The sequence below is a fragment of the Oncorhynchus mykiss genome, chromosome 12, assembly GCF_013265735.2.
Source record: "Oncorhynchus mykiss isolate Arlee chromosome 12, USDA_OmykA_1.1, whole genome shotgun sequence".
NCBI lineage: Eukaryota > Metazoa > Chordata > Actinopteri > Salmoniformes > Salmonidae > Oncorhynchus > Oncorhynchus mykiss.
In genome coordinates, this window is record NC_048576.1 from 13,745,018 (window position 1) to 13,757,961 (window position 12,944).

The 12,944-nt window shown below is 42.6% G+C and overlaps 1 protein-coding gene across 1 annotated transcript; it reads right to left on the reverse strand.

Annotated features, from left to right (window-relative positions):
• Positions 1-863: 863 nt before the first annotated feature.
• On the reverse strand, positions 864-11,673 carry LOC110537003 (follistatin-A). Its single transcript, XM_021622699.2, has 6 exons — positions 11,469-11,673; positions 10,567-10,758; positions 10,036-10,254; positions 5,869-6,093; positions 5,332-5,562; positions 864-3,087 (listed from the first exon to the last, which is right to left on the reverse strand). The coding sequence occupies exons 1-6, from the start codon at positions 11,560-11,562 to the stop codon at positions 3,071-3,073; spliced, it is 978 nt and encodes a 325-aa protein (XP_021478374.1). The 5' UTR covers positions 11,563-11,673; the 3' UTR covers positions 864-3,070.
• Between the last annotated feature and the right edge of the window lie 1,271 nt (positions 11,674-12,944).

A 12,944-nucleotide genomic window follows, 5' to 3' on the forward strand; every position in this document is an offset into this window, starting at 1 on the left:
ATTCCCCTTTTTCCTCCAAACATTACAATGGTCATTATGGCCAAACAGTTCTATTTTTGTTTTATCAGACCAGAGGACATTTCTCCAAAAAGAACGATCTTTGTCCCCATGTGCAGTTGCAAACCGTAGTCTGGCTTTTTTTATGGCTGTTTTGGAGCAGTGGCTTCTTCCTTGCTGAGCAGCCTTTCAGGTTATGTCAATAAAGGACTCGTTTTACTATGGAAATAGATGCTTTTGTACCGGTTTCCTCCAGCATCTTCACAAGGTCTTTTGCTGTTGTTCTGGGATTGATTTGCACTTTTCACACCAAATTACGTTAATCTCTAGGAGACAGAACGCGTCTCCTTCCTGAGTGGTATGACGGCTGCGTGGTCCCATGGTGTTTATACTTGCGTACTATTATTTATAGAGATGAACTTGGTACCTTCAGGGGTTTGGAAATTGCTCCCAAGGATGAACCAGACTTGTGGAGGTCTACAATTTTTCTCCTGAGGTCTTGAACGATTTCTTTTGATTTTCCCATGATGTCAAGCCAAGAGGCACTGAGTGTGAAGGAAGGCCTTGAAATACATCCACAGGTACACCTCCAATTGACTCAAATGGCGTCAATTAGCCTATCAGAAGCTTCTAAAGCCATGACATAATTTTCTGGAATTTTCCAAGCTGTTTAAAGACACAGTAAACTTAGTGTATGTAAACTTCTGACCCATTGGAATTGTGATACAGTGAATTATAAGTGAAATAATCCTTCTGTAAACAATTGTTGGAAAAATGACTTGTGTCATGCACAAAGTAGATGTCCTAACCAACTTGCCAAAACTATAGTTTGTTAACAAGAAATTTGTGGAGAAGGTTGAATAACAAGTTTTAATGACTCCAACCTAAGTGTATGTAAACTTCCGACTTCAACTGTACATTGTTTTAGTGGCATCCATCCTGCTCCCCTTAATAAACAAAGCTAGTCATTTTCTGAAGGGAGAGAGACCATAGTGACTCGTTAAAAGTATCGCTATGTACTGTAGTGGGACTAGGACGGGTAACTTTTGTTCAACAAAAGACTAGACAAAGCCATTTAGGTCAGCTTTGGGTCAACAAAACCTCTCTCTCACTAGGGTATATACATTGGTGAGCAACAAGTTCGTCATAAAATAAACTGGAACACATTAAACACGCTAGCCAACATTTCACAATGTAGGAAGAAGGGGTAAATCCAAATCTTGCCCACAATAAGCAGATGTGTACAGCTCAGATAGAGAATGCATTGCAGGAGTTTACAGAACAAGAACATCAATGTGGGCAGTATTGCACCTCAAATAAATAATACATTTTCTCTTTGGATAAAATGCAAGAGACATTAGGTATACAGTAAGACAGACGGACACTGTTAATGTATAAATAATAAACAACATTTATAAATACATACAAGTAAACAACACCTACAAGATTTCAAATATATGATTGCTTAGTTCAGCCAGGGTTTCTCAAACTCGGTCCTGGGCACCCAAAGGGCTGCATGTTTTGGTTTTTGCCCTAACAATACACAGTCAATTCAAACGACCAAAGCTCGATGATTAGTTGATAATTTGAATCAGCTGTGTAGTACTAGGACAAAAACCAAAACGTGCACCCCTTGGGGTCCTGAGGACCGAGTTCGGGAGACCCTGGCTTATTTCTCTTCCATGGACAATAAATAAGCATACACTTTATATACAATATGAACAGTATTCTGTGGCTGAACTGAAACACTATTCAGCTATTATAAGGTTTATCATCCAGGCTGTATTCCAGGACATATTGATGAAGAAAATCCTAGTATTCCTGCTCTTCTTTCTCCTCTTCTTCCTTCCCCTCTTCCTCAAGCTTCCCTGTCTGATGACGGATATATGGAAGAACAAATTGTCTACTAGCAGTTGCATCATTGACCCTAACAACAGCACAGAATCTCACTGCAACATTAAGCATCATTGACCCTAACAACAGCACAGAATCTCACTGCAACATTAAGCATCATTGACCCCAACAACAGCACAGAATCTCACTGCAACATTAAGCATCATTGACCCTAAGAACAGCACAGAATCTCACTGCAACATTAAGCATCATTGACCCTAACAACAGCACAGAATCTCACTGCAACATTAAGCATCATTGACCCTAACAACAGCACAGAATCTCACTGCAACATTAAGCATCATTGACCCTAACAACAGCACAGAATCTCACTGCAACATTAAGCATCATTGACCCTAACAACAGCACAGAATCTCACTGCAACATAAGCATCATTGACCCTAACAACAGCACAGAATCTCACTGCAACATTAAGCATCATTGACCCTAACAACAGCACAGAATCTCACTGCAACATTAAGCATCATTGACCCTAACAACAGCACAGAATCTCACTGCAACATTAAGCATCATTGACCCTAACAACAGCACAGAATCTCACTGCAACATTAAGCATCATTGACCCTAACAACAGCACAGAATCTCACTGCAACATTAAGCATCATTGACCCTAACAACAGCACAGAATCTCACTGCAACATTAAGCATCATTGACCCTAACAACAGCACAGAATCTCACTGCAACATTTAGCATCATTGACCCTAACAACAGCACAGAATCTCACAGCAAAATTAAGCATAATTGTTTATTTATTTTATTTCATCTTACTAGGAAAGTCAGTTAAGAACAAATTCTTATTTTCAATGACGGCCTAGGAACAGTGGGTTAACTGCCTTGTTCAGGGGCAGATCGACAGATTTTTACCTTGTCAGCTAGGGGATTCGATCTTGCAACCTTTCAGTTACTAGTCCAACGCTCTAACCACTACTAATGCTCTAACTAACTACTAGTCCAATTCTCTAACCACCGCCCCATTGACCCTAACAACAGCACAGAATCCAACTCCAACATTAATCAAATTTTCCTTGACTTGATTCACTGACAGTCTGCTTCTCTTCTTCCATGGACCAGAGTACGGGACATAAAGAAAAGTGATTGTGGTTATGAGAGAGGCTGGAGGCTGAGAGGGGGGGCTGGGCTGGGCAGTGGGGTGATGGTTTAAACCTGGTTTAAACCTGAAAACAGAGAGAACAGAACAGGGCTCATATACGCATCCTTATAACACAATACAACTTCATTTGATGCACAAGACAGGGGACCGGGACCCATTTCTACAAAGGACCACCCTGTTGGAGTGTATTTGCCCTCAGAAAAGATTTATCTCCAAAACAAACAGCCACAGGCAGATGTAGAAAACCCCATCCAAAAAAGTATCCCATCCAAAACCCAGTCCTCATAATCCACATGCTGAAATAATTTAATTACAGCAACATTACTGTTTACAGGAGAAAAACGAGGCATTGTTGTAATTAGAGGGAGGATAAGCTGAGAGACACATGATCTATGTTATGAGTGAACCAAACATCATGGGAACAACAGAATGGCAATAAACTATGAAGTGGTCAGTCATAAGGGTTGCCTCTACATTGAGAAAGAGAGAGAGAGAGAGAGAGAGAGAGAGAGAGAGAGGGGGAGAGAGAGAGGGGGAGAGAGAGAGAGAGAGAGAGAGAGAGAGAGAGAGAGAGAGAGAGAGAGAGAGGGGGAGAGAGAGAGAGAGAGAGAGAGAGAGAGAGAGAGAGAGAGAGAGAGAGAGAGAGAGAGAGAAGAGACAGAGACAGGAGAGAGTGAGAGAGAGAGAGAGAGAGAGAGAGAGAGAGAGAGAGAGAGAGAGAGAGAGAGGGACTTTGCTGGTGGGCAAGACTACCTCATCATACCAGTAAGTTGGTTTTGTGTAAGTGGCTTTGACACAGAGGCCACTAAGTTAGGGATAAAAAGGCGACGTTCTGTACATTACATTGGAAATAATGGAAATGTTTTGTCATCTGTTGATATTTTTATTTTATAAGTGAATTCATACTTTTTCATATTTTCTTTGATTAGTTTGACATATATGGATGCGACCCAGTCCCTTGTTCTTTACGTTCTTATCCCTTGCTTGCTAGCTAGCCAACTAACTATGGCTAACAGTCACAACCTCTGCAGTCAGAATAACAGAAAAGTAGCTGCATTTGCGTTTGTTTTAAGCTGTTTCCAATTGACATTAATTTGGATACATCCAAATGAATGACGGTGCCTGATTTAGCCTGGCATAGCTATAAAAGTTTGCCTTCTCGTCAGAACATTCAACATAGTTCATTACGAGGAGATTGCACTGCATATCAAACACTAGGCTAGAAGCTAGCTAAATAGTTTGTTGCTAGCAAACCTGCCAATATGACGACCTTATTCAAAAATAAAAATTGCTGAAAACAGCTGGTCAAACTAGAAACATGTGGGAGTATTTTTTTATATTTATATTTATAATTTTTATTATTACCTTTTTTTCTCCCCAATTTCGTAATTTCCAATTGGTAGTTACAGTCTTGTCCCACAGCTGCAACTCCTGTATGGATTCGAAAGAGGCGAAGGTAGAGAGCCATGCGTCCTCTGAAACATGACCCCGCCAAGCCGCACTGCTTCTTGACACACTGCTCGCTTAACCCGGAAGACAGCCACACCAATGTGTTGGAGAAAACACAGCACAGCTGGCAACCGAAGCCAGCGTGCGTGCGCCCGGCCGCCACAAGGAGTCGCTATAGCGTAATGGGTAATGACTGTAACAGTAAGGACCTCAGAAATGCATGTTCATCACTCACCACACTAGGTCATTAGATGCTCCCAAAAAATAAGTCTCTGCAAAAACAAATCAAAGCTGGTAGTTTTTCCTGCGTTTACAATGTATCCAATTTCACTTTGTGTGGTTGTTGGTTTACCTTTCTGTAACTTTGTAGCAAATACGGTCTGCTTGTGTAGGTGCTTATTGCATTATGATTGCAAAGTGTCCCGATATCTTTTCCAACTGTCCCATTATCTGGTTTTAATGCCCATTCTAGAATGCCCTTCTAGCCAATCAGAAATTAATATTCAACAATGGTATAAGGGGACTAATATAAGGTGACTTTAATCACATTGGAAAAATTGGGTGAGGGATGTGTTGTAGTTGGACCCACATCATCTTTCCTCCGGAGTTTATCCTAACTTCCACTTAAGTTAAATGTTCACTTAGTCATGCATCGATGTCAATGGGAGACTAAGTGAAAATTCGGCTTAAGTGAAAGTTAGGATTTAGGATTATTATTTATGACTTTGGGTGAAGTGACTGAGGAAAAGCCTGTTTTGAAGTTTAAGACACTTTCTCATAAGTTCTCAGTGGGTGTGCGTCGCTGTGGGGCACAATGTAGGGAATAGGGTGTCATTTCACGCATCAACCGTAGACTTACAGTTGCAGGATCCTGAGTGTTTGACCTCCAGGTGACGCTGCTGAGCGCATGCGGCCTGCCTCATGGAACACTCGCTGGGGTAGGTGTTGTTGTCGCTGGAGCACACACTCTCACCCGGGCGACTCTCCGGACATGGCTCGTCACACACAGAGCAGCGTCCGCGGCCACTCGCTTCATCCCACAGACACCTTTTCGCTCCCCGACACACGATGTCGCCACATGACCGGGCGTCTAGAGAGGAGACACACACAGAAAGCATCAGACAATATTATCACACTCCCACACAGACCCAGGCCAGCACGGATCTATTTCTGATTCACACAGACATCATGACTCTGGTGATGGAGATAGACATAGTGTCCTGTCTGTGTGTATGAGAACAGACAGAACAGACATGTTTTTGATGTTTATTAGGCCTACTACTCTGGTATGTTCTGACAAAGGTCTTGGGGCATCAAAACACTGAACTCTTCATTGATCTAAGTGTGATGTATCAACTTTACAAACGGCACCCCATATTGATGCTCCAATACTTACCAATGCATTTCCCTTCGTACGCCACGCCAATGGACCTTCCCAGGATGCACGTGGCTCTCCTCAGATGACAGGCGCTGGCATAAACAACGCCGTCGTTGCCACACAGGTACTGGTCAGGTGACTTCACCTCTGGACACTGGTGATTACAGGCCACACAGTAGGCATTGTTGGTCTGGTCCACGACACACGACGCAGAGCCAGGGCAGCGAACTCCATGACACGTCTCTGTGAATGGAAAGACACACACACACATGTAGAGGCATGACTCACATGTGACACTATTCATGTCATGTGAAACATTCAAATTACACACAATTTAAACATTTCACTTCACAACTCTCAGGTTACACCAGGTAAATATTCCCCCACCTGTTTATTTTTCCTTGCTGCTAGTCTATCTATACGCTTTCTTACTGCCTAAGTTTGACTTAGCTTATCTGTGATATCAGATGGCAGACTCCACCTCACACTTCTGGTCTTTTTTGGACCTGCAGACAGGGCCGGCTCCAGGCATAAGCGACATAACAGGTCTATTGAGAGTAAAAATAGTGAAATACACCAGGAGCAATTTCAAAATTTGGTTGTGCATCAGTAGTTTTTCTCTTGTTATGTCAGTCACTCAATTAGCTGACAATTAGCCATGTCAATTTTTTGATTGGTAGTTAGTCTAGCATGCTGTCTAAACTTGTAGCAATCTTGGCTGAGTACCGACTGTGCCCAGGGGCCCTGACTTTCAGGGGGCCCCTATTGATTTTTTTTGTCATTCTCACTCAGATATCATATTAACATGGCATAAGTCATGGCAGAATGTGTAAAGTTATAGGAATTTAGCTTTAAAGGCCCCCAATAGAGGGCAATGCTATCACTATTTCGACATAATTTCTGTCCAATAGCAGAAATTCTCGTTTAGGTTCCACCTCCGAAGAATGATAATACATATTCACGAATTGAGGGTGGGAACATGGAGTGGAGAATTGAGGGTTTCAACATGGAGTGTAGAAATAATATCAAGCAGGGCACTGGCATCCATCAGTGTAGCTAGCTAGCATGCTAACCTTATATAGCTAGCTAATGTTACTAATTGCCTCATTCAGCGCGACACATCTCCTTCACATAGAGTTGATCATGCTGTTGATTGTGGCCTGTGGAATGTTGTTCCCCTCCTCTTCAATGGCTGTGCAAAGTTGCTGGATATTGGCGGGAACTGGAGCACGTTGTCGTACACGTCGAGCCAGATTATCCCAAACATGCTCAATGGGTGACATGTCTGGTGGGTATGAAGGCAACAGAAGAAATGGGACATTTTCAGCTTCTAGGAATTGTGTACAGATCCTTGCAACATGGGGCTGTGCATTATCATGCTGAAACATGAGGTCATGGGGGCAGATGAATGGCACGACAACGGGCCTCAGGATAACATACAATTGTGTTCATTGTCCGTAGCTTATGCCTGCCTATACCATAACCCCTGCCACCATGGGGCACTCTGTTCACAATGTTGACATTAGCAAACCGCTCGCCCACACAGTCTGCCATCTGTCCGGTACAATTGAAACTGGGATTCATCCGTGAAGAGCAGACTTCTCCAGCGTGCCAGTGGCCATCGAAGGTGAGCATTTGCCCACTGAAGTCGGTTATGACGCTGAACTGCAGTAAATCCAATACCCTGGTGAAGATGACAAGCAAGCAGATGAGCTTCCCTGATATGGTTTCTGACAGTTTCTTCAGAAATTCTTTGGTTGTGCACACCCACAGTTTCATCAGCTGTCTGGGTGGCTGGTCTCAGACGATCCTGCAGGTGAAGAAGCCAGATGTGGAGGTCCTGGGCTGGCTTGTTTACAAGTGGCCTGCGGTTGTGAGGCGGTTGGATGTACTGCCAAATTCACTAAAACAACGTTGGAGGTGGCTTATGGTAGAGTAATGAACATTAAATTCTCTGGAAACCGCTTTGGTGGACATTCTGCTGTCAGTATGCCAAATGCACGCTCGCTCAAAACTTGAGACATCTATGGCATCTGTGTAATGGTCATGCTGTTTAATCAGCTTCTTGATATGCCACACCTGTCAGGTGGATGGATTATCTTGGCAAAGGAGAAATGCTCACTAACAGGGATGTAAACAAATGTGCGCAATTTCTTTTTGAGAAATAAGCTTTTCATGCATATGGAACATTTTGGGGATCTTTTATTTCAGCTCATGAAACATTGGACCAACACTTTACATGTTGCGTTTATATTTTTGTTCAGTATAGATAAACAAGTTTGTGGAATCTGTACCAATCAAAGCAGTGGAATGTGGTCAAAACCATTCATCTTGGGGGGAGCGGGGTTCCAAAATGCAATCATATCACACGCAATTTTACAATTTATAAAATGGTCATATATTTTTTTTTAATACAGACTAACTCAAAAATAAGTAAAACTTGACAAATTATCCAATGGATTATGATAATTTGCTGGTAAAAAAGTGGAGTTGCAAAAACACAAGTGTGCACACCCTATTTTAATTTGCTCCATGGCTCAGGCAGCCAAATGTAGACTACAGCGAAAAGCTGTTTGGCTCAGCCAAACATGGTCTATTGTATTGCTCAGCTTAATTGCAACTCGTGAAGAGGAATAACTTTGCAGGTGTTTCTGATTAGCCATGCTGGTGGGTGGTAACATTCAAACAAAACCCAGCCCTGAAAAGAAATGTAGACAGGAAAGTATTAGCACGTCCTATCACAGGGGAAACACACAGCATTGGTACTTCAACCAAAAATATATCATACTTTGACTTAATTTATTACTTATTGATTGAAATCATTGTGCAACATCATGGGCATCGTCTTTCAGCTGAAAAAAAGTGCATTTCCGCACTTCTGGGCCTTTAAAACTGCTAAAATGTTCTCTCCACCCCATGGCAAAATGGGTTGAATTGCAGGAAATTAGCTGTAAAACTGCAAATTTATTCTCTCTGCCCCATGGCAAAATGAGTATAGTTGCATACATTTTGTTATAAAATTTTTTTTTTTTAAATCTCTCCGCCCCGAGGCAAAATGTGTAGAATTGCAACTTTAAAACTAAAATGTTTCTCTCCGTCGTACAGAGAGGGGCCAATAAAATCCCGCTTAGGGCCCCCAAGCGGCTAGAGCCGGCCCTGCCTGCAGAACTAGAGCTGCCTAAACCCATCTGCCTCTGTGCCCATGCACCAAAACATGTTATATGAATCAGGTCGATAGGGTAGTCTTCCCTGAGCTGTGTGTACTGTCTTCCAGTGTCTGAGTCTGTTACTGTAATGCCTATTCTACAGCCTCCAGGCCATGGTACTATACTCCTAAAAATAAAGGTGCTATCTATAACCAAAAGGGGTTCTTTGGTTGTCCCATAGCATAACCCTTTGAAGAACCTATTTTGGTTCCAGGTAGAAGCCTCTGTGGAAAGGGTTCTACAAGGAACTTAAAAGAGTTCTACCTAAAACCAAAAATGTAAGTGCTACCTAAAAAGAGTTCTACCTAAAACCTAAATGTAATGTCTAGTCTGCTGTCTCCAGACCATGGTACTGTAATGTCTAGTCTACTGTCTCCAGACCATGGTACTGTAATGTCTAGTCTACTGCCTCCAGACCATGGTACTGTAATGTCTAGTCTACTGCCTCCAGACCATGGTACTGTAATGTCTAGTCTACTGCCTCCAGACCATGGTACTGTAATGTCTAGTCTACTGCCTCCAGACCATGGTACTGTAATGTCTAGTCTACTGCCTCCAGACCACGGTACTGTAATGTCTAGTCTACTGCCTCCAGACCATGGTACTGTAATGTCTAGTCTACTGTCTCCAGACCATATACAGGCAGTACAGTTAGCCCCCTTGTGCCATACATGGGCAAACAATCGCTTAACCCAAGTCTGGAATAGTCTCACAAGTCAGATAATTATTTCAGAAATATCACTTATATGTGATAGACTGGAAATTAAAACCAAGTCTGGCAATGGTACTCACTGACCCTTATACACATACTTTATAAATTAATTGGTCGGGTTGCAAAATTCATGAAACGTTCCCAAAATTCTTAGAATCAGGATGGAATAAACAGGGATGGAATCCTCCAACCGGGATATCTGGAAAACTTGGGAATTTTGGGGAAAGTTTCATGAATTTTGCTACCTTAATCCCGAGGGGGACTTACTGCGGCAGCGTCCGTGGTACTGGACCTCCAGGTCAGGATGGTTCCTGCAGCGGGCCCTGAGCATTGTACACTCATCCTTGTAGGATTTTCCATCCGACCCACAGATGGACCCCCTCCTTGTGACTTTGGAGCAGTCCGGAGCACACACACACCTGGGCTTGTTCCTCTTGTTCATCTTGCATCTCTTCCCAGGACCGCAGTCAACGCTATCGCATGTTTCTGGGATGGATGGATGGATGGATGGATGGATAGATGGGTGGATGTCGGTGGGTGGTTGGGTGGTTGGGTGGATGGATTAATTTAGGAACAAATCAAGTCATCATACATAATGAATATGATATAAGGCCAAATTCCTTTATCAAAACCAATTATAGCAGGATACTATATGGAGAGTAATTATAGGACATTAACATATGACATGCCATACACATGATAACATGTTGGAATGTTTTGTAAGAAGTTCCACCAGAATAAATTTCCATCAGAATAAATGTTGCTCCACTTGAAGTCATGATATTGATCATCACTCACCTTTACAAGGTATGCAATTAGGCGCGCCTCCATTGAAGATCATCCATCGGAACAGCGTGCTGTTGGGCACATCTTCCTCGGTCCATGCGGTGCCCAGACGGCCACTCCGGCAGCAGTCCTCTCGGGTCATCCCGGACATGTAGAGCACCTGGCACCGGCCATTCTTTCCCTGCTGCAACCAGCAGTTACCCGCTGGAGAGAGAGGGTCCGTGTCCAATTAAAGTATCGTATGCGCACGCGTATAACGGTAGAGTATTGCCTTATTTGAGCATGCTAAATCTTTAACAACGCCAACTTTTCCCCATAGCACCCTATATCAATTTCTACTTTTTTGTTTAGAGAAAAGTTTTACAATACAGGTTATGCCAAATGTGTTCTGATTGCGTAAAGACCAATAAATCCCAATGCAGCGTGATTTCACCGGAGGACTCAAGGGAGGAGCAGCGTGTACTCACTCCTCCTTGGGACCCACCAGTCCATCTGTCTCAGGCTATCAGCTCAGCTTGTAGGAGAATGACCCACTTGTAAAGGTATAGGAAGTCACATTGACTAGTCTCCGACCCTATTATGCAATAAAGCTTGTACCTGTCCGTCTACCAATTGGTCATAGATTTTCTTTCAGACTAGGCCTACCCATGCGTAATTTTATGATTGATCGCATGTTTTGATTAACTACGTTAGATCCAACATATTTTGCTTTAGACACAATCCCAATCATTCAAGACAAATCTGAGTACACAACCCACACAATAACCCATATTTTCTTATGAGGTATTTGGAAGATACATGTACTGTTCTCGCTTGGCTCATGCTTCAATGTCGCCTACAATTTGACCATAAAAAGTTATACCATCCTTACTCAACAGTATAACTGGTCACATAATCAATCACAGCATACTCACCCTGGACTTTGTAGTCCTCCATAAAGTGAGTGAACCACATGAAAAGTGCAATCACGCCTTGACGGAGCTGTGGTGTTTGTAGCATCCTAAACATGGGAACGGATGGGAGAGTGGCGCGAACGACTTGCAGTCCTGACGCGCAGCGGATAAGTTGTGTCTGTGCGCACGCGATGCAAAGCTCAGTGAGTGACTGTCAAACTGTCTGACTCCGTCTCTCTTTTAAAATCTTTAAGGGTCTCTAGCTAAATATCTAAAGTGGGCGGTCTTCAAATTGGTGGGGTGGGGGATATTTTTGCTGTTGTATAGTTCTCCCTTCATCAGGTCCTGAACAGTAACTAGACTCTATAGAGTTTCTCAATAGTGAGTGTGCATTAAAGGATTTTAAAGAATGGTTTCGGGGCAGGAGTACTGACGACATTGGTGCGTAAAGAGATGGTCAAGAACACAATGTTGATCAGAGGGCATTAAACACACATATTTAATTCTGATCGACAGTTGTACCTGTGTCATCAATTGTACACCTTCTGAAACGACATTAATTTGCGGCTGTTTGCTCATTTTAGTAGCGTAAAATGTCAGCTGTTTTGAGATGTCATTAAAAGTTCGTATGATGCACTATATTCGTTATCAGAGTTATTCGCAAGAAATACAAATACAATAGGGTTAAATATATGTGAATTTCTTTCGCCAAGTGGGCTAGTACACCCACCGGCCCACGCCGGTTTTGGTTATGCGTTAATCTTTCTAAATTCTCCATTGCTGTGGATAGATAGCCTATAAGAAATGATAATAATAGCCACAGGAATACAACCATTCCAATAATAGATTGGTGAGTAGTTTGGCCCTCGCTCTCTGGGGTCAAACATATAAATATAGGCTGTCCAATCCCGTCTACAAAGAGGCTTTTAAAGATAAACATATACATTAGCCAACGCTTAGCTGTTGAGCTGCCTTAGTGTGAATAGCTTCCCGCATATGTCGCAACGCCTTAACAGGTGGCATCTCACATGTGCCACCTCTGGACAGGTAGACTAGATTTACATCCTCAGCCATAACGGCTCTGCTTTCAAATGGTGATATCGTGCGCCCTCCGTAGGTAGACATCTAGTACTGCACCTCACCTGGTCCAGTTTCTTTGTGCTGGTGCCAATGTGTGCCAAGGGTGTGCCAAGAGAGCAATGATTTTGTGATAGTTGAAATTATCAAATCGAATGACCTAACCTCTAATAATCTGTTAAGTGGTTAAATTTACATTTCTAACGTTTTGCAACCGATACATATTAGTCATAGTTTATATGGGCTAAACCTCAAATAGCAACACAACATAGACAGAATAAGAAGTGAGCATGGCATATCAACTATGTATGATAGAGGGGAAAATGTGGTTTCAAATGTTCTTTATGGCATAATTTTGATTTGTTTGGGTCTAGCCTACATGCGTTAGGGGGACATCTAGTGGTCTGTCCGCAAGAATAA

Bases quoted from the DNA above. Each gene is read 5' to 3' on its own strand.
- LOC110537003 (XM_021622699.2), bottom strand. From the start codon at position 11,562: ATGTTTAGGATGCTACAAACACCACAGCTCCGTCAAGGCGTGATTGCA. The intron at 10,759-11,468 runs GTGAGTATGCTG...CTCTCTCTCCAG, and splicing joins GGAGGACTACAAAGTCCAGG to CGGGTAACTGCTGGTTGCAG. The intron at 6,094-10,035 runs GTAAGTCCCCCT...TTCCATTCACAG, and splicing joins GTACCACGGACGCTGCCGCA to AGACGTGTCATGGAGTTCGC.